This window comes from Salvia hispanica, chromosome 6, assembly GCF_023119035.1.
Source record: "Salvia hispanica cultivar TCC Black 2014 chromosome 6, UniMelb_Shisp_WGS_1.0, whole genome shotgun sequence".
NCBI lineage: Eukaryota > Viridiplantae > Streptophyta > Magnoliopsida > Lamiales > Lamiaceae > Salvia > Salvia hispanica.
In genome coordinates this window covers 46,794,437-46,815,259 of record NC_062970.1, presented here as the reverse complement: position 1 = coordinate 46,815,259, position 20,823 = coordinate 46,794,437, and the positions used below count along the sequence as shown (strand labels likewise).

At 34.6% G+C, this 20,823-nt stretch overlaps 3 protein-coding genes across 3 annotated transcripts; 1 reads left to right on the top strand and 2 right to left on the bottom strand.

Annotated features, from left to right (window-relative positions):
* Positions 1-3: 3 nt before the first annotated feature.
* LOC125194138 lies at positions 4-533 on the bottom strand. Its single transcript, XM_048092188.1, has 2 exons — positions 391-533; positions 4-301 (listed from the first exon to the last, which is right to left on the bottom strand). The coding sequence occupies exons 1-2, from the start codon at positions 484-486 to the stop codon at positions 182-184; spliced, it is 216 nt and encodes a 71-aa protein (XP_047948145.1). The 5' UTR covers positions 487-533; the 3' UTR covers positions 4-181.
* Positions 534-3,496: 2,963 nt separating this feature from the next.
* On the top strand, positions 3,497-9,465 carry LOC125194134 (myosin-11-like). The gene is made up of 5 exons (XM_048092185.1): positions 3,497-3,617; positions 5,099-5,205; positions 5,319-8,534; positions 8,606-8,848; positions 9,042-9,465. The coding sequence occupies exons 2-5, from the start codon at positions 5,122-5,124 to the stop codon at positions 9,279-9,281; spliced, it is 3,783 nt and encodes a 1,260-aa protein (XP_047948142.1). The 5' UTR covers positions 3,497-3,617; positions 5,099-5,121; the 3' UTR covers positions 9,282-9,465.
* Positions 9,466-10,113: 648 nt separating this feature from the next.
* LOC125194137 (scarecrow-like protein 23) lies at positions 10,114-11,622 on the bottom strand. The gene has a single exon (XM_048092187.1). The coding sequence runs from the start codon at positions 11,605-11,607 to the stop codon at positions 10,282-10,284; it is 1,326 nt and encodes a 441-aa protein (XP_047948144.1). The 5' UTR covers positions 11,608-11,622; the 3' UTR covers positions 10,114-10,281.
* Between the last annotated feature and the right edge of the window lie 9,201 nt (positions 11,623-20,823).

Below are 20,823 nucleotides of genomic sequence, written 5' to 3'. Positions count from 1 at the left end.
TAATACACTAAAAATCAATTTAATAACTAACAAGAATTACAAACAAAACTCACTTATAATACATCCAATAAATATACCAGAGATTAAAAAAGATTCTCAAATTCTTCATACAATCAATAAACTAATCTACAACTTAGTAAAAATATAAGATGAAGAAAAAGGAATATAAGCATACAAATTATCAAGATTTGGAATCCTTCTCAGCCTTTCTTCTAGCTCTTCTCTCTCTAGAACTCAAGGAGGACTTGAACTTACCATTCCCTTCATAATCTTCTCTATCTTCATAGTCCCTCAACGATTTCTGACAACAACATTCGACATTATCAACAAGAGTTACTTATACACTAAAAATCAGTAAATCTGTGTATGAGAGAGAGTGTGTGTGTGTACCTCTCTGATCTCAGAAAAACTAACTACATAAAATGTAACAGCAGCAGCTGCAACAATTCCCAAAATTGGTAGACCTATTTGCTGAAGTCCATCCATTTCTTTTAATTAATGGATAATAAAATCTAAGACGAGGCAATGGTTGATAGTATAGTAGATAACGTTCATGTTCATCCATATATATAATTGGAGGGTGATTGTGTCTTTTCACCTACATCTAGAGCCGGGCCGAACCCATCAAGTTCATGTGGATCCAATGTTGGGCCAGCCCGAACCCACAAGCCGAATCAGTAGCCCGATTCATATATTGTGTGGATCCAATATCAGGTGACCGGGTCGGTTCAGAATCAGGCCTATTCTGGGGTCTGACTGAATGAGTCAATTTTCATGATTTAAATGACTATTAGTACTATTTGATATGGTTCAATGATTCATACTCCCTCCGTCTCACTTTAGGAGTCCCGGTTTATCATTTTTGGGTGTCCCAATTTAGGAGTCCCGGTTTGAATATTCCATACATGGTATTAAGCCCCACATTCCACTAACATTTTTTCACTCACATTTTATTATAAAACTAATATAAAAAAGAAGGATCCGCATTCCATTATTTTTTTTCACCAACTTTCCTTCAAATTTTCTTAAAATCCGTGCCGAACTTAACCGAGATTTTTATAGTGGGACGGAAGGAGTAATATGTTGGCCCATTGGGTCAACTCAAACTCCATCATCCCTACTTAATACGAATAATTCAACTAATAATATTCCATACATTAATTTTGTGGAATTTGTTTGTTTGAAGTCAAATAGAGGAAGCACCTAGCTGACTGATTAGGAAATTTTTTCGATTTTTTAAATTTTAAATTATTTAATTTACACAAACAATTGGTTAGATTCCTTTGGTATGGTTGGCTTTGGTGAGATAGTGAGAGAGATAATAGTGATATTTTTAATTAATAGGAAGACAATAGCATGGACTGAGGTAGGTAAATTATGATAAACAAAATTACTGTTTTTTATTAATATAATTTACTACAACTCTTGATTGGTGTTAAAAGAATAAAGCAGTACTCAATTTATCGTTTTCTGTTTGAAATAAAATGTTTTTCCTATCATGGTTATGTAGATCTTTTATTCATGTACTAATGTTAGTTGTTGGCATAAAATTATAAATCGATTGAATCTTGTTAATTCATCTATTGCTTTAAAAAATTGTTTGTTTCTATAGAATCGATCAAATTAATCTACATTTTGGGATTACTACATGTATTTGCTGGAATTTATAGGTTTAACATTTGTTTAATTTCTATAATTGCATTAATTGGGAGAAATTGAATAATTAATGTCTTTATCAAGTATTCAAGTGTGACAACACAATGTGTGATCTTGGACGGTTTGGTCGGCCAATTGTGGCCGCCACCAATACAAAATTACCTATATATACTACAATTTAAGTTATACTATTACACAAAATAAGTACTATATTGAATTCTTATATGTTGCTTCTAAATACTACCCCATTAACCTTCTAATATACAAGTATACTATACTCATCTTAATTTTCAAAATTTAATGAAATCACAAAAAAAATAACACCATTAACTCTCAAGTAAATAGAAAGGTTTGTGTACTTTAATTGTCACTATATAAAATAATAAAGTTATCGTAATCACCTAAAACCTATAGCATTTCAAAAATTAAATGCACCTACCATACTATGCTTTAAAATTCCTCAAATTTGAGACAATATTAGCATTAAATATTAATCACTATCATGTAGTCCGAACCTAATTATTTTTCAATTTGATTAAGATTTCAAAAATCTTACATTGCCTAAATCTAATACTCCCAATATGTTGAGATCTTCCACTTTTTTCCCATAGTTTAACAAACATTTTAATATTTTTGCAAAATATAGGCAAATACACTTGCAAAATAAAATAATATAAATAGAATAAAGCATTTTTGAGACTCTATTTAATTCTAAGTTCTTTTTGTGTGTGTGTGTTGTGGGGTGGGAGGGCTTTTTTCCAAGAACATTGAGTCCTTCGACATTCATATTATTTTTTGTTTTTAGTATATTTTCTTTTTGGCTACTATTTGTTTTGTGACAACACAATGATTTGAGTATAGTATAAATAATTTAACCCATACCTTCACAAATTTTATATACTACCAATAACAAAAGAGTGCACGCTTATAAGTTATTATTGCACATGTCATATGCTCACTTATTTTAATTTTGATTATATCTCAAAGTAATGTACTCCTACATATTTTTGAACTTCCCTTTTTAGAACATTTTTTAATATCTAATTTAACCTAATTTTTCATACTTAATTACCAAAAATATGGTCAATCTACAGTAAGTAGTAACTAAAATGAAAAATAAGTCACATTATACTCCCTCCATCCCGGATAATTCGGGTCACTTTGACTGGGTACGGGTTTTAAGAATTGTAATGAAAAGTGGGTTGAAAAGTTAGTGGAATGTGGGTCCTACCTTTATATATTACTACCTCTGTCCCTGAAAATTTGATACATATTACCATTTCGGTCCGTCTCTGATAATTTGATACACTTCACTTTTACCATTTTTGGTAGTGGACCACATATTCCACTAACTCATTCTTACTCACATTTTATTATAAAACTAATACTTTAAAAGTAGGACCCACATCCCACCAACTTTTTCAACTCACTTTCCATTACATTTCTTAAAATCCGTGTCGGGTCAAAGTGTAGCAAATTTTGGGGGACGGAGGTAGTAGTTTTAACAAAATGTGAGTAGGAATGAATTAGTGGAATATGGGGTCCACTACCAAAAATGGTAAAAATGAAATGAGACAAATTATGTGGGACATACTGAAATGGAAAACTGAGACGAATTATCTGGGACGGAAGGAGTATTTGCATTCACAACACACACTATCTAATTTTTCATTAAAACTCGTGTTACACCAAACTGCTCACCATATTTTCTCAATCTGAAAAATATATTATAATAATCATCACTTTATTATAAAAATCTAATATTTCAATAACATGTTCACAAAAATTCACAAACTTAAATCTTAAAAATAAAAATACACCAAATTCAATTTTGTAACCTTCCTTTTCCTTTATCACTACTAATTCCAAATTTTCAATATCAAACATTTCTCTCTTAACTCCTCTCTAAAACCCACCCTCTCTCTCTCTCAACAACGAGATCAGCTCACCACCTCTCTCAGGCAAGCTCTCCTCCTCTCATTTTCACCACTTGATCCGCTTTATATCGAGTTTTTTTCGCTTCGTCTCTGTTTTTTTGCTTATATACGTATGTATGCTTCGTTGCTGGTGTCGATCGCTTTGATTTTGTAATTCTGATCTGCGACGGCTTGCCGCAATCTGAAATCTGCGTTAGCTATCTCCGATCGCATCGAATTTGAGCGGTTTTTGCTTTGATTCGACACGCATCGGTCGTTTTATGTGCACACGCGATGTTTTCCCCAATGTTTTGAGCTTTGCTGTGTTTCTGGCGATATGATCGGAATTAATTAATTAATGCTGATTTCATTACGGATTTCGATATTCAAGTCTTTTTTAACTGTAGAGAATATACAGCTGGGAATTGATATTAAAATGACCTTACATGTACCAAAAATGGTGAGGCGGAATTGGCGTAGATGCCGTTTTGAATTAAAGTGCGTGTCGTTTACTCGTGTTTACTGTTTAGTCATGCTTCACAGCGTACATCACTTTATTTTATTGATTTTTTGCGAATTCGGTGCTTTTGAATTTATTTTACTTTTTTATGTAAAAGCTGAAGCAGCATACAATGAATATAGATCGAAATAGTTGACTTAGTAAAATTGCAACCCCTTAATAATAATCGCCCATTGTTTTATGAGCAGCCAATTCAAGTTTCCGTGTTGTGTGATTGTGTTTGTCTGCGACAACTACTTGAGAGTTGAAAAGAATGTGAGACCAAGTATTTAATACTTTTCTTTTTGCTAGGTTGAGGAAAGAGTTGTGCGATGTGACAGCCTTACTTGTAGCTTTTGTTCTAGAAAATATTAATTATACACGCTTTTATATTTTTAAAAACCTCAAATAATGAAGAAGGATTTCTTTTTCCGGATAATATTTAGGAAAATAAACATTAACTAAAGTGGAATCTTTTTGGAAGGTTGGTGTGCTCGCATTTTTATGGCTGAAACAATTTTGACCCATGGTTACTTTTTGCTGGGCCATATCTTTGTTGGAAAGTATAGTGACTCATATTCATACTTTTGTTATTTCATTTAATTCTTTCCAGTGCACATCGTTTGTCTAAAATAACTTTCTTGCTTTCAAGATTTAATTTTGCCTTGATTTGCTTTCGTAATTGATTATTACTACAAGATAATATGTTTTCAATCTTCTATCTTACTGGATACTAATGAGTATTTTATTTACCAAAATGTATAGTTGTAGACTTGTAGTCAGCACTAATGAATTTTATAGGACATAGCTATTTGTGATGCCATTCTCCATCACTCACCTGATTATGAGTATTTTAGTACAAGAACTGTTATGAACTTCATGTATTACTCTTCAAATTTTAGTCACCAAAAATTATTTAAGTAACGGATACATACATTGTTTTAATTTTTGTACGTGACCGTTGGGAATTGACGAAGCAGTTTGATCTTATAGTAACTCTGTCTTCTTCCTCTTATGGCTTTTATAGATTAAGGTGCCTTTCATCTAGTCATGGCTGAGGAGGCGCTTGCAAGTCAGGAAATCCCAGTTGCAAAGTTGGCAGAGGGCGCTGAGAGCAATGGCATCCCCGTTAAGGTAAAATTTGCAATTTCGTGGAATGATCATGGCAGCTAGGACTGTGAATGGACCAAGCTGAACCATCAATTATAAGCTGGGTTTAATTATTTGTGTTTTGCATTCCACTTCAGATAATTGAAGAGAACAAAGAGTGCAAAACAGAGGAAGGAAGGAAAGATGAAGAAACGGCCATGGAAGGAGAATTTGTCAAGGTGGAGAAAGAGTCGTTGGATGTGAAGGATCGCTCTCATGCCCCTGAGACAGATTCTGTCTCAGAAGAAAAGCCTGTGGATAGCAGCAACAAGGAAGCAACTAGGGAGTTGCTAGAGGCTCAAGAGAAGGTTAAAGAGCTTGAAGATGAACTGAAGAGAATTTCTGATGTGGTTAAAGAAGCTGGAGCGGAAAACATGGTCCTCAAAGACAAGCTCTTGCAGACAGAAGAACGGCTTCAAGTAAGCAAGAAGAATTATGAAGAGCTTGAACTCAACAACAAAAAACTGCTGGAGCAGAGCTCTGAAGCCGAGGACAGGTACAAGGAGCAGCTCAAAACGTTGCAGGAGGAGATGCAAAGTCATGAAGACAAGCACAAGGAGCTCACCAATGTGAAGGAATCCTTTGATCGTCTCAGCCTTGAGCTTGAGACCTCAAGCAAGAAGATTGAGGAGCTTCAGGCCCAGTTGCAATTATCATCCGGAGAAGCTCAAAAGTTTGAGGAGTTGCACAAGGAAAGTGGTTTGCTTGCTGAGTCGGAGACAAAGAAGGCCTTGGAACTCGAGAGCTTGCTTGAGGCAGCAAAATCTAGTGCGAAAGAGACGGAAGATCAGATGGCTTCTCTGCAGATTGAGCTGAAAAGCTTGTCTGAGAAGATCGATGAGAGCAAGAAAGTAGAAGAGGCTCTGAAGAGCGTGACAGCTGAGCTTGCCGCTGTTCAGGGAGAATTCGAGCTTTCAAAATCGCAGGTGCAAGACGTGGAGCAGAGGCTAGCTTCAAAAGAGGCTCTTATTGGTGAAATGACACAAGAATTGGAACTTGCAAAGGCTGCTGAATCTACAGCCAAGCAACACATTGCTTCACTCGAGAGTTTGCAGACGGAAAGCACAGACAACCTCCAATTGAAAGTATCCCAGCTTGAGGCTTCACAAGCAGAACTGAAGGAGGTTGTGAATGCCAAGACCGAGATTGAAGAACTGCTGAAAAGCCAGGAAACAAAGACGATAGCCTTGCAGGAAGATCTAGAAAAATTGAGCAAAGAAAAACAAGCACTGGAAGATGCTGTCTCTGATCTTACTAATAATTCCGTTCAGTTGAAGGAGTTATGCAACGACCTCGAGGCCAAGTTGCAGCAATCCGATGAGAATTTCTGCAAAGCAGATTCGCTTCTAGCAGAAGCAGTGGCGAACAGCAAAGAACTGGAGCAGAAATTGAAAACCATCGAAGAGCTTCACACTGAGTCTGGTCACGCTATCACAACTGCTAACCAGAAAAACCAAGAGCTTGAGAGCACGCGAGAGGCCTTGAGAGCGGAAGCCGAAGAAGCAAAATCAAAGCTCAGTGAATCTGAAACCAATCGTATAGCTGCAGAACAGAGGACAGTTGAGCTAGAGCAACTACTAAACTTGGAAGAATTGAAAAGCCATGATTATCAAAGGGAGTTGAGAGAGTTAACTGAGAAACTATCCGAACTGGATTCTGAGTTGAAGAAGGAAACGGGGGAGAAGCAACAACTCGACATCCAGTTGCAAGAGTCTCAGGCCAAAATAGTTGAAGTGGAGTCTGAACTGAGCAACTCCACAGCTCGTACCAGTGAGCTCGAGTTAGAATTAAAGGCTGCCTTGGAAAAATGTGTTGAGCACGAGGGGCGAGCCAACACAATTGGTGAGCGCCACATTGAGCTTGAGAGTTTGCTCCAGACATCGGAGTCAAAAGCACTGGATGCTGGAAACAAGTTGAGTGAGTTCGAGTTGCTTCTTGAAACAGAAAAATATAGGATCAAGGAGCTCGAAGAGCAAATAAGTTTGGCAGAGAAGAAATGTGAGGATATAGAAGCCGAGTCATTGAAAGGCAGTCAAAAGGTGTCTGAACTTGAAGCCGAACTTGAGGCAGTCCAGTTGAAAGCATCAAGCCTAGAGGTGGCACTTCAAGCATCCACAGAAAAGGAAAAGGAGATAACTGATTCCTTTAACTTGACTACAGAAGAGAACTACAGCTTGAAAGATTCAACAAGAACCTTAAATGAAGAGCTATCCGAAGCTGAAAATCTACTTAGTTTGTTGCGGAATGAACTCAATATCTCACAACAGAAGCTGGAAAGCATTGAGAATGATCTAAAAGCAACTGAATTGAGGGAAAGTGAAGTTATTGGGAAGCTTAAGCTGGCTGAAGAACAGCTAGAGCAACAAAGCAAAGTGTTGGAGAAAGTGACTGCAAGAAGTGCAGAACTTGAGTCATCGCATGAAACACTATCAAGGGACGCAGACCTGAAAATGCAGGAGGCAGATGCCAATTTCTCCAGCAGAGATTCTGAGGCGAAAGTCTTGCATGAAAAGGTGCAGGATCTCGAAAATCAAGTCAAAAGTTATCAAGTGCAGCTTGCAGAGGCAACAGAAAAATATGAAATTGCAAGGGATGAGCTTGAAAAGATTTTATTGGAGCTGGCTACTTCTGAGGACATCAATAAAGGCCTGAAAACGAAGATCCTCGAGGTTGAAGGAAAAACCGAGTCGCACGTCTCAGAGAATGCACTCTTATCTGAAAAGAATGTGCAACTCAGTGAGAAGGTTCAAGATCTTGAAGAAAAGCTAAATGTTACAGTTTCTGAGAGGGAAGTCTCCTCACAGCAGCTTGCTTATCACTTGAGCAGCATCACCGAGCTGACTGAGAAGCACTCTCAGGTCTCTGAACTTCGTTCTGCAGCTGAAGCTCGCATTTTGCTATTAGAAGCTCAGTTGGAAGAAGCTCTGGAAAAATGTAGTCTAAGAGAGTTGGAAGCAAAGGATCTATACGAGAAGATTCAAGCTTACGAAGCACAGGGTCAGGAAGCATCTGCACTTGTGAAAACCCGCGAACTAGAGCTTGAAAGTATCATTTCAAAGTCTAAGGATTTGGATAGCGAACTGGAGAGAAGCTCTAGTCAGTTTAAGAAGGAGATTGAAGCGCTAACCGAAACAAACTCAAAACTCACTCAGGATCTCACTTCCTGTAGATCCGAGCTAGATGATTTACATAAAATATTGTCCATTGCTTCATCAGAAAAAGAAGCTACAGCTAAAGAACTAGAGGCTGCCAGGAAAGAAATTGAAGAGCTGACTCAGCGACTCACTTCTGATGGCGAAAAACTGCAATCACAGGTTAATACCATATTACATCATATTTGGCAAACTGATATACTTATATGATTGACCATCTTTTTTTTTTTCAGATATCTTCTGTGATGGAAGAGAACAATTCCCTTAATGAGAAATTCCAAAGCTCGAACAAGGATCTTCAAGCCACTATAGCACAACTTGAGGAGAAACTGAAAGAACAAAAAACGAACGAGGGTGCCTTGAATGCTAAGCTCTCAGCTCTCAGTTCTGAAGTTTCCCAGAAGGATGAGCTGCTGAATCGTCTGAAGGAGACCGAAGGCCAATTAGCAACTGCAGAAGCACGGTTAAAGGAAGAGGTAATCTTACTATTCTAACTTGTATATATATCTGATGTCTACTTTAATATCCAACATTATACACCATTCCATCTTTAAATCATTGAGTTCTTATTCAAGATCAAAATTCTTTTATTCTTTATGGAATCCGCATTCGTGCTCATTTCAATCCTTTTGATCTCATTAAACCTTCCAACTCCGGACTATAATGCAGCATGCTCGAGCTGCTACCTCCGAACACAAGGACGAAACCATAAAATCGCGGGAAATTGACCTTTCTGCGGCCACTCCTTCAAAGAGAAAGAGCAAGAAAAAACCCGAGGGCACGTCAACTCCGGCATCAGATGCACAGATTCAAACTGCTGAGGCATCTCTAGGCCTGAACTTGAAGTTCATTTTAGGTGTGGCTCTTGTCTCAATCATCTTTGGCATTATCCTTGGCAAAAGATATTGAAAAAGGCCTTTGAGTTTGAGTGTGCGCTGAATATATCAATCATTTTTTTTGGTCTAATCATTTTTACATTTGATTAGTTTGTTTGTTTGGGTTTTTTACTTTTTTTTTTATCATATTAGTCAGGATTATTGGTTTTCATTTGAATCCTGACTATGATTATGGAAAGATATATTTTGTTATAGTATGCTTTATGCTTCGATTTTCTTTCGATCTCACGACAAACGATCTCACTTTCGTTTTTAGTACGTCCCACTGAAATGTTATAAACAAACACACTAAATTCATGATGTCAGGCTTTTGTACGATTTGAACCTCGTGCACAAAGCTTAGTTAGTTATAGTCTCAAATTCTGAAATCAAAATTTTGGGAAGTGTGAATTTCGATTCTGGAATTAAAATTAAAATCCCTTTTAGAACCTTTTTCTGAAAAGGAACAACAAAAAGAAAAGAATGATATGATTAGGTGACATCCATTGCACATTTCAAAGCATTACCAATCAAGCAAAATTAGGTCGTGCTATTACCAGAACATGTGAAACCATATCATGCAATATTCTCTTATTTATAACAAAAAAATATTTAATTTTTCAGGGATAAAATTGTTGCAATTATTATAAGCCAATAATAGGGCGTTACGAATTTGCTTTTAGGATCACAAGCTGCATAGCCCTGTAAATGGCAGAAAAATATGTGGCTTATAGAACTCAAAAAAGGGTAGAAAATACATAAAAGAAACAACCTTGTTTAAATTATTTACTTACGTTACTAAATATACATAGTTTTTTAATTGAAAAGTAGATTAATATTCAAATGAAGAAAACAAAATGCCCCAATGATCATAGTAATTTATTGCTAATCTTCTTATTCCATCATGAAAGAATAGTACTTTTCTATCACAAAATGAACAAATACAATAATGTAGTATAATTAACACTATAACAACAACCTAAACTCACATCCAAAAAGTGATACTCAACCTGAGCCACAGCCGTCCGATCGAGCTAATCGGACGGCTGCCAGGCCGACGCCGTCAGGAGCGACAAATCCTTCCACCCGAGCTTCAAGCACCCATTCTCCTCCATCATGGTGTACCCCTGCCACGGGAACATCCCGAGGAGCAAATTCGCCTGCGCGGCCGGGTTCCCGGCCAGGGAAACCGGCCGAAACCCTACCCGCACGAGCTCGTCCCCCCACCGCTCCACCTTCACCTCCCCGGTCCGCTTCGGCCCTCCCACGGCCACGATGTTCCTAATCTCACAGCCGAGCAGCTGCTGCTCGGCCGTGTGCCGCTCCACGCTCTCCGCCTCCAGTCCGTCGCCCAGCGCGTCGAACAGGGCGGAGTAGTAGTGGAGCGCCTCGACGAACCTCCCCAGAAAGCTGCCCCCGTGGCTCAAATCCTGCTCCACGACGGTGATCAGCTTCGGCCTGATCATCGTCAGGAGCTGGAGGGCCCCGACGTCACTCCCAGTGACGTCATAAAGGCAGTGGTGCATCCAATGCACTATAACCGTTTCCCCCAATTTAATATCCAGCTGGCTTAAATCTTTTATATTCCCTATTTTCCCTTCCAGCGGCTGGAACTGGAAGGGGATATTCAGGGCGGCGGCGAATTCCCCCAGCCGCCGCCCTGTGGAGCTCAGGAGCTCGGCCGAGGGGCCGAGCCCTGTGATCCGGAAGGACTTGATTTTCTTGGCCTTCGAGGCGAGGATGTGGAAGAGGCCGGGCCACTGGAGGCCCTGCATTATGTCGAGGTCGATGACGTGGACGTGGTCCGCGCCGTCGACGGCCAGCTGGATGGCCTGGTTGGCGGTGAAGTGGGAGAATTTGATGAGAGGGGTGATGGAGTTGAAGATTTGGAGGGCGTTGAGGAGGTTGCGGTGGTGGGATTTGGAGGGCGGGTGGAGGGGGGAGTAGGTGCCGAGGAAGGAGCTGATGATGCGGGCGGAGAGGGCGTCGGAGAAGTAGGCGCCGACGCGCTGGGCGGACGAGCCGAAGGGGGAGGACAGCTCGGCGATCTCGGGCAGGAGCTGCCCGGCATCGTCGAGGTTGTCCACCGCGACGCACTCGGCGCATTGGAGGAGGAGGCCGAGGAGGCGGAGCCCGGACGAGTCCGGGTCCGGGGCAGGGGCAAAAAGGTCATTTTCCCCCTTTTCATTTTTTTCGTCGTTGTTGTTGTTGTTGTTATTGTTGCTGCTGCTGCAAGGCCGCTTGAGGGGGGCGGGAGGGGGGGAGGGGGGGTCGAGGGGGCGTTTGCCGGAGGAGGACATGGAGGAGGAGGAGGAGGTGGTGGTGGTGGCGGTGGAGGGGTGGAGGAGGGAGTGGAGCATGATGGGAGAGAGGGGAATCAAAAGGAAGGGTGCTTTGGGGGAAAGGGTTCAAATAGGAAGTTGACAAAAAGGGTGTGAGGAGAAGCAGAAAAAAATGATTGAGGGGTGAAAACTTTTTTTTATTTTTTTGTTACTTTTGATTTATCTATGGATGCGATGATGTTGGTCATTCAATAATGATATACTGGTGATTGTGTATTATTTTAATGTGATTATAGTAAAAAAAATTGAGGTTGGATCATTGACTAATAACAATGGTGAAGTGTGATGTTTGAATCTTTTATTCGTATATTAGTACTTCACCCACTATCAAGTACTACTACTACTACTACAAAACATTATTGGTTTTAATGAAAAAATTAAAAGAGTATAAAGGAGATTAAAAATGAATAGTTACACGTTATTATTGGAGAATTGAGCATATTTTATTACAAAGGGAAATTATATATAAATAAAAAAATTGACAATTTTAAATGAAAATATTGAATAATTTTAGGAGGAACTGAGTGATCTAAAATGAAATTATGAATATTGATGAGCTACGGATGAAATATAATTAATGAGAGTACGTAATTGTAATTTTATAACCTTTTTGTTTTATATGTTTATTAATTTTGATTAAAAAATTCTTGATATCATTAATTTTATGAATTACTATATGAAAGGGAACAATAATTTTCTCATTTACTTTATGATATTTAAATCTTGAACAAATTACATGAGATCAATAATTTAGTGTTCACAACTAGCTAGACCATAGTGTATAACTCCAAGATTCACCGACTTAGATAGGGTGGATTATTCTAAATATATGTGAAGTTCATTTGTATTTTTTACCATTTATATTATAGGGACAAAAATGACATTAATCCCAAGAGTGAAACTTAAAGATGATGATGAATCAATAATGCGGTGGGACTTCGAAAGAGAGGTTTGTTTGTAGCGATGAATTCATGTGGATCTGAAATAACTAAATTATTGCTTTCTAATTTTGTAATTATTTTTTTATTCTTCTAAATAAAAACAAAATATTTGGGTTGGTCACGTGGAAAAGTTGCGTGGAATAAGGACTTAACACACTAGAGATGACTTTATGTGATTGTTGTATTGTGATAATTAAAAAATTATTACTCCCTCCGTCCGTCATTAGGAGTCTCATTCATGGGCAGCACGAATTTTAAGAAATGTTAAGAAAAGTGGGTGGAAAAAAGTTAGTGGAATAGGGATCCCACTTGTATATATTAAATTTAAATGAAATGTGAGTGAAATGAGTTAGTGGAAGGTGAGACTCTATTACCATTTATAGTAAAAGTGAACCGAGATTTTTATTCGCAGACGGATTAAAATAGAAAAATGAGACTCCTATTCGCGGACGGGGGGAGTATTAGTGTGTATAAATATACATGAATATAACAGCATGAAATTAAGCTATTTTACACTATAGAGACAAAAATCATCAAGGGTTTTATCTTTTTCATCAAGCAAATACATAGTCAATATAATTGTGTGGACCCCACCAATACAACTAAGTAAAGGCAGACAAAATTTGGTTCATCTTGTGATTATCTTTAATGTTGTCTGATTTGAATCTTCATTGTATTTTCTTAGCTATGGTTTGTCTTCTCCTTTATACTTTTATTATAAAATATAGGATAGTGATTCCATTAAATTTATTCATATTTTACTTAATAGGGAGTTTAGAATTTCGGCCGCCCAATTAATGGACGTCATCTAAGTTGGCGAACCAATTTAAATAGCACTACAATATTTCAATTTAATTTAAAAGTCATATATAAATCGGCAATTGTTTTATTGATATATACCATGTACTATGCATATTTTAGCAATTATAATTAATATATTGGATAAAAGTGTCGATTTGTCTTGTACATGTATTCTACCTAACTTAAATTATTTTGATGAAGGTTGACTATATGATCCAATAACATTGCAATGATTTTTATTCCTATAAAACTATAACATCATAAAAACTAATGTAATAACAATAAGATACCAAACACATTTTTGGGCTTTATAAATTGTAAATCACTACTCATACAATTAATTAGTACTAGCATTGGTAGCATAAGCTTATTCAAACTTATTTATTCTGAATTCTCGACGAATTAATATTAGAACTTGAAACAAAAAAAAAGTATTTATTGAGTTTGTTTTTCATACACATCGAGCTTAATTTGACCAAATGTAAATTTTCAGAATTTATTATTCTATTTCGAAATTATGATGTTGTTAATTATAAGTAAGTTTAAGGTTTGGCCCAATGGACTGGTCCCAAAGTAGGTTAGGCCCATAAACGATAGTAAAGCCCAATGTTTGGCCCAATGGGCTGTTCCCAAAGAGTAGGTTAGGCCCATAACCGCACACCTTTATGTCACAATTTGATACAACTACTATTTTTCTTATAAAAATATTAACTAATTATTTATATTGATGTGAAAGAGAATAATTCGCCCAACCATATTATGTGGTGATTATTGACTTGATCTTGAAAAGTTAGATAAGTTAAGCATATAATTATCTATACCTCTTTTCGTTGTCAATTTTCAATCATAGACAACTTGTGACTGAACTTTGAAATAAAGATTATCACGAATTTGATATGATCTTATTTTATATACTAGTAGTAAATTATACTCATTTCATTGGTGCCAAAAAATAGGTGGTGATAAATCAATTATATTTCTGAATTTCAACAAATCTACCAAACTTCACCTAATTGAATTTCAACTAAATATATATATGGAAATCCGAAATTAAATGAGAAGTACACGTAATCAACATTCATAATAAATGATGTAACAATATCAAACACAACTATTTCAAACCACACACAAACTCCCTAACCTAATAAAAAACAAATCCATAATATACATTATTTAAATCGAAAAAAAAAGATCAAATGAATGTCAAATTACATAAAACTTCTTAGAAACAAGCGTCCAACACACAGCAACAACAAAGGGCAGCACAACTGCACAACAATAAAATAAATTTGTTAGCACAATAATATAATATCAAACACAAATTAATTATTCAAAATCTCTATTTCTTGATATGATTGTATACATAAATATTCATGCAACATATTTTACGTGCAATTTCTCATCAACTGCAACACTTCACTATTCAATCCGTTTCGATTTGATTTATATGAAGGGAATATGTTTTTAATTGATAAAAAAAATAGTACTAATATACAATTTGTCACGATTAACATCTCTAAAATTAATTAATTAATCTAATTATCTAATTATTTCAACATGATTATGTAAAAAAAAAAAAACTAACCATCCTTTCCAGAAGCCATCGCCTCTGGACTTGGTGTCGGCCGGCGCAGCCGGACCCTGTTCCGGCTGCCCGTCTTTGGTCGGATATCCAGCCGGCGCTGGCGCCGTCATCTGCGGCTCGGCCGGGTACGAGGTGGCGGGCGGCGGATATGCTACATCAGAAAATAAACAAAATTAAGAAATAAATTCACACAAATTAATTGCTTGTGCAATTTTAGAAAGAGAGAGGAGAGAGAAACTGCTTAATTTACCTTGGTTTTGGTTGCTCATGTTGATATGTAGAGAGAGAAAATAAGCTTAGAGAGAAATTTCAGTTAAATGAAGGAAATTTTGTATGTAAGTTTGATGATTTAATGAGATGTGTATGAGTATCTATATATATATATATGTATAGGAGGTGTGGACGTGGCGGAGGAAGGGCGGCGACACCGCGTGAAAAGGCGGAGATTGATAGAAAATTCAACCAAGTTAAAGATTTACTATGAATTATGATAATGATATTTATTAGTAATTTATATTCACATATAAATAAATTTGGAACTATTACATTTTTTATGAGAAAGCGGCATCGGATTCGATACGCGTGTAGTCTTTTTGTTTCTTAGTAATTCTTTATATAATTATTTTATGTTTTTAGTAAATACTCCCTCCGTCCACGAATAAGAGTCCCGTTTTTCCATTTTTGTCCGTCCAGAAATAAGAGTCTCGGTTCATAATTACCATAAATGGTAAAGAGAATCCACATTCCACTAACCCATTCTTCTCACATATTATTTAAAACTAATATATATAAGTGGGACCTCTATTCCATTAAGTTTCTTCCACCCACTTTTCTTAACATTTCTTGAAACCCGCGTCATTTAGAAATGAGACTCTTAATTGTGGACGGAGGGAGTATATTGTACTCCCTCCATTCCACAAAAGATGTCACATTTTCATTTTTAGTTTGTCCCACAAAAGATGTCGCATTTTCTTTTTTTGGAAAAAGTTCTCTCTCATATGAATATAAAATTATATTTTCTCTCTTCATTTAACACACAAAACAAAACTTCCTAAAATCTCGTGCCGTCCCACAAGTATGACATCTTTTATAGACAGAGGAAGTAGTAATTTATTTTCAAGATTCGGTATTCGGTAGTGGTTTGGATTTTGGAATCTCTCACATTACTAAAGTTGTCAATACGTAGTATATTTAGCATATCTTAGTTATGAAAAATTAAATTAAAAGAAAAAAGAGGATAAAAGTTGGTTTTGTTTATAGTTATTTAATTTGATAAGACTTAATCCATAAGTTTTGTTGACGTTTAGTTTCCATTTTCTTTTGGGAGTTATTGTAACGCGTTTATACATAATAATGTGTAAATATTTCTTCTCAAATATCCACAAGGTTGATTTATTGTTTCTAAATTAAGCTTTGTTAACCAATGAGATTAGAGTGGTTGGCCTGGCCAATCACAAAATTTGAATTTCTAGCATATTGATATAGTAGTTATGATTTTAATAACTCCCTTTGAATTTTCTAGAAATGTCATTTGACCAAGAATATAGAGTTTATCTTAAAAAGTACTCCTACTCATTTATATATTTTGACTTCAATAGCCTTATACACACACACTATTCTGCAACATTAAGTGGGGGTAAAATAGTAACTCGCCTATATAGCATATATAATAACTTCATATGTAAAATTTTAAACTATGTGGTTGAAAACTATGTCAAATACAGTGTCAAAATTAAAGTCTTATACTCTACTATAAAATCAAACTTTTACGTCACTTTCAAGAATTGATTTAGTACCTCAAATTGATGACGAATATCTCAAAGTATATAAAATTTAAAGGTTACTTTATTATAAATTAAGTCGTGTTCAAAATATTGCACGCAATTATACTAGAATTGGACAAGTGTAATGCAAATTAAAAAATAACACGAGTTCAATCTAAAGTGCAACGTAATTTGTTTTAAGAAATCTTATCTTTGTTTTTAATATATAAATTTATATATAGAGACACTCAAATATTATGTTACATATTTTATATAACCACCCCTCGCGTTCAATTCACGTTTAATGTCATTTCTTTTGTTATATACATTTATTTTGATTATAATACCTCAAAATTTATTATTCATGTCAATTATCATACAAATTAATTAAAACACAAAGATCGTTATTCATTTCTCTATAATTTTGAATAAAATACATAAAATACTAAATTATAGTTTTATATAATTTATAATTTTATTGATGTCAATAATAATTTTTGTAAGTAGAATAAAAAATAAGATAAATAGGAGTAAATATGAATTAATAAATAAGAATAGTGTTTACAAATGAAATACTAGTGCAATAATTGAATTGGTCAAGTGATGAATCCAAAATAAATTGCATACATTTAACAAGCCCCAGTTTGGGGTTTGTATAACATTTGGGCTTATGCAAATGGAGCCCAAAATTAGTCAGAATAGAGAGTCCATTGATCCAACCAAGATATATACACTTTATTATGTTCTAACATTATAATTATAAAATATAAATAATGATGAATAGAAATCCAAATCATATGAGACATTAATCATTATATTCAATTTCTTGATGCTCCAATGTAGAAGAGGATAACTAATAACAACAAATCAAAAAATTGTAATCATTTACCAAGAATTTCCAAATTATAACATTGTCATTTACATTGAAAATAAAATTTATCATTTTAATATTTTTCAAGGGACAATGTCACATTCTTCTAAAATAAAATGATAGGTACAAAATATTAGAGTTGCCACTAGTAGAACTTTATTATATAGTATATTCTTGACAGAAGGCGGTACACAACAACATTTAATTTAAAAAATCATAGCATAACTATCACACCTCTAATTAAAAATTAATTTCCATAATTAAATATATAAATTTTATGTAATTTTTTATTTCTCAAGTGCACTGGTATTGATATTCCAGCCAATCACATGTGAAGGAGATCATTAAGATCAATATAGTTAATCATTGTCAGATTATCACAATCTCAACAGCCAATTACATCCAATCTTTTTTGATTATTTATCTTAAATCTGAGTCATCTGACGTTACGTTAATAATTAATTAAAAAATTTCTCCAAAAAGAGCTGTAACTCCAAAAGCTAATTAATAATATTGCTAGTAAAAACAAGAATTAAAATATATCATAGTATTAAACTTTGGTGGCAATGTGCCTAAACAATTCACCTTTTTTACCTTTTCATAATGTGTGACTACATAGTTTGATAAAGTGGTGAACTAAAATAACTTGATTCATTTGTATATGCAAATATAATATATTTCACATGCTACACATGAATTTGGTATATACCTTATCCCTTTTTCTTTATTTAGTGACTTCAAATACTCCTACGTATTACTCCCTATGTTACACAGTAATAAAGGCATTTCATTTTTTGCACTCATTTTGAAAAAATGATATTAAACAATTAAAGTGGAGAGAGTCTAAAATTAGAAAGAGAGTAATATAGAGAAGAGTCTTATCTACAATATTCTCTCTTTTACTTTACATTTTTTCACTTTAACAATTTATAATTATTTTTTAAAAATAAGTACGCAAAATAAAATGTCTCTATTATTATGGAACGAAGGGAGTACATTATTTTATTGAAATTTATCTAATGACGTTTGCAAGATAAAATTTCCATACTCTTTTCAATTTATTTAGAAACTAATACTACTACTTGAAGACTCATATATACTTCTCATATAGAACTATATAAATTTAGAAAGCACTGATAAAATTTTTAAAAAAAATCAAAATCAATTTTATTTTATTTTTTAAAAATTGCTTTCTCATTTAATTTAACCACACTATCATATAGTAGCTCATATAGCCACTATAGCTAGAAGTAGACTCTTCCTAGCAAATCCAAGTGTTACAACATCAAGTTGAATAATTTGATTAATAGTAATAGTAGTTTATGTATGCCCAATTTCTATCTTATCTACAAGTTCCCAAAAAGTGACAATTTTCAGTTGCTTCTCCACTTGCCATCATCTCATGAAAATATACATACACGTATATAATCTACATATAATATTGATGGAACTTTATTAAATCTTTATTCATGTTAGTTCCCATGATTGACAACATCATCCACCATTCACTTTCTAACTAACAAATCAAAAAAATAATTGGATATTTTTTCTTTCAAGATTCTCATTTCATCCAATGATATCACACTTCATGGATCTCGTTTCCTTTTAAATAATAGTCTTACTCGAACTCCAGCTCGAAATTAATAGAAAATAAACAATTAATTCGAATTCAATTAAAGTTTACTATTACAAGAATTGGTTGTTGATTAGTGTTATACCATGTGTTACATAAATATATACATTCTTATTAACACATTCGAAGTTACGAAAATTAATTAAGCTAAATGGTGGACTTTAATGTTCAATTTTGTCAAGAATGATACACGATCACATTAGAAAATTACAAGGAATCGTTCATTGGAATATTTATTTAAATCTAACGTAAAACTCTTTTGACTCGTTAGTTAGAAAGAATTATAGAATTATATCGTGCAAAGTGCAAACGTGAAATATTAATATCAACTTAAAAAACAATATTACAAATTTATAAATAATTTAAATTTTTTTTGCCCGCATGCAATTTTTTTTTTTTGATTAGTCAAAATGCTCGAGCCAAGAGAGGCGAGCTGTGGGTACAAACAGAAACAAAAACAACGGTAAACAGCAGGACAAAGAGCAACAAGTTCCTCCCCAAATAAAGAAAGAAAATAAAAACTACGGCAAGCAAAAGGTACCAAAAAACCACTATCAAGAAAGCCACGAAAAGCTTACCACCTAGCCTCAGGTTGACACGAACCTGTCCACTTCCGGACTTCCTTCAAATTATCAAGAGTTTGTCCGGACGAGAAGGGAAAATCGTGACAATATTATTCACATTATTTATAGTAGTGTAGTAATATCGGGGTAATGCTTTTAAAATTATCATGATATGTAAATACATCAATCACACACATAATTCTAAACAAATCAAAATCTTAATCCATTTCATTGCACATTCACAAAAATAATAAATAATAAAAATATCTCATAGTAATTGAGGATTAGAATGATACACGTCTAGAAGTATCAAAATGAGAGGTGCATATGCAAGTGTAGTTATTATAATGACTATTAATCAAGTGGTGAGATTACAAATCTTAGTAAAGTGAGACAACTAAAAAAAAGTGATTAACCTCTATATTATGTAAAGTTCAACCTAACACATGCATGAATCTATTTAGCGGCAAGAATCCTTTAAACATGAGGGGATCTGAAAATTAATTTTGTGATAATATTTAACATTATAAAGGTGAATTGATTAATGTAATTAATTTCAACCATACCTCATGAATTCCAAAATTGTGCACTATGAATTTGGTCTTCAAAATGAGCGAATGTGTAACTAACATTAGTTACAAATTATAAAAAACATTTAAATTGAAGAAATTGACTAAAAAATAGTAAATCTAATCGTTCGAACATTTCATCAAAAGTGTGCGATGATACCAAACACATTGTCAATGGGGCCTATTGTGTGAACTTACACTATGTACTACCACAATACAACGACTTAAGAAGCATATTTTAAGTAATACGATATTTCTCTTCTCTTCAACCTATAATAAGCATATTTTAAGTAATACGATATTTCTCTTCTCTTCAACCTATAATTCGAAGGTTCAAGTCATTATAGAGATAAATGAAGAATTATTGTTGATCAATAAAAATAAAATAAAATAAAACCTAGTCGGAGTAATATAAATTACCACCATCACAAAATGATTAGTGTATTATTAGTTGAAGGTGGGGAAAATTAAAAGAAGAGAAAAAAAGTTAGAGATAGTCTTGAAAAAA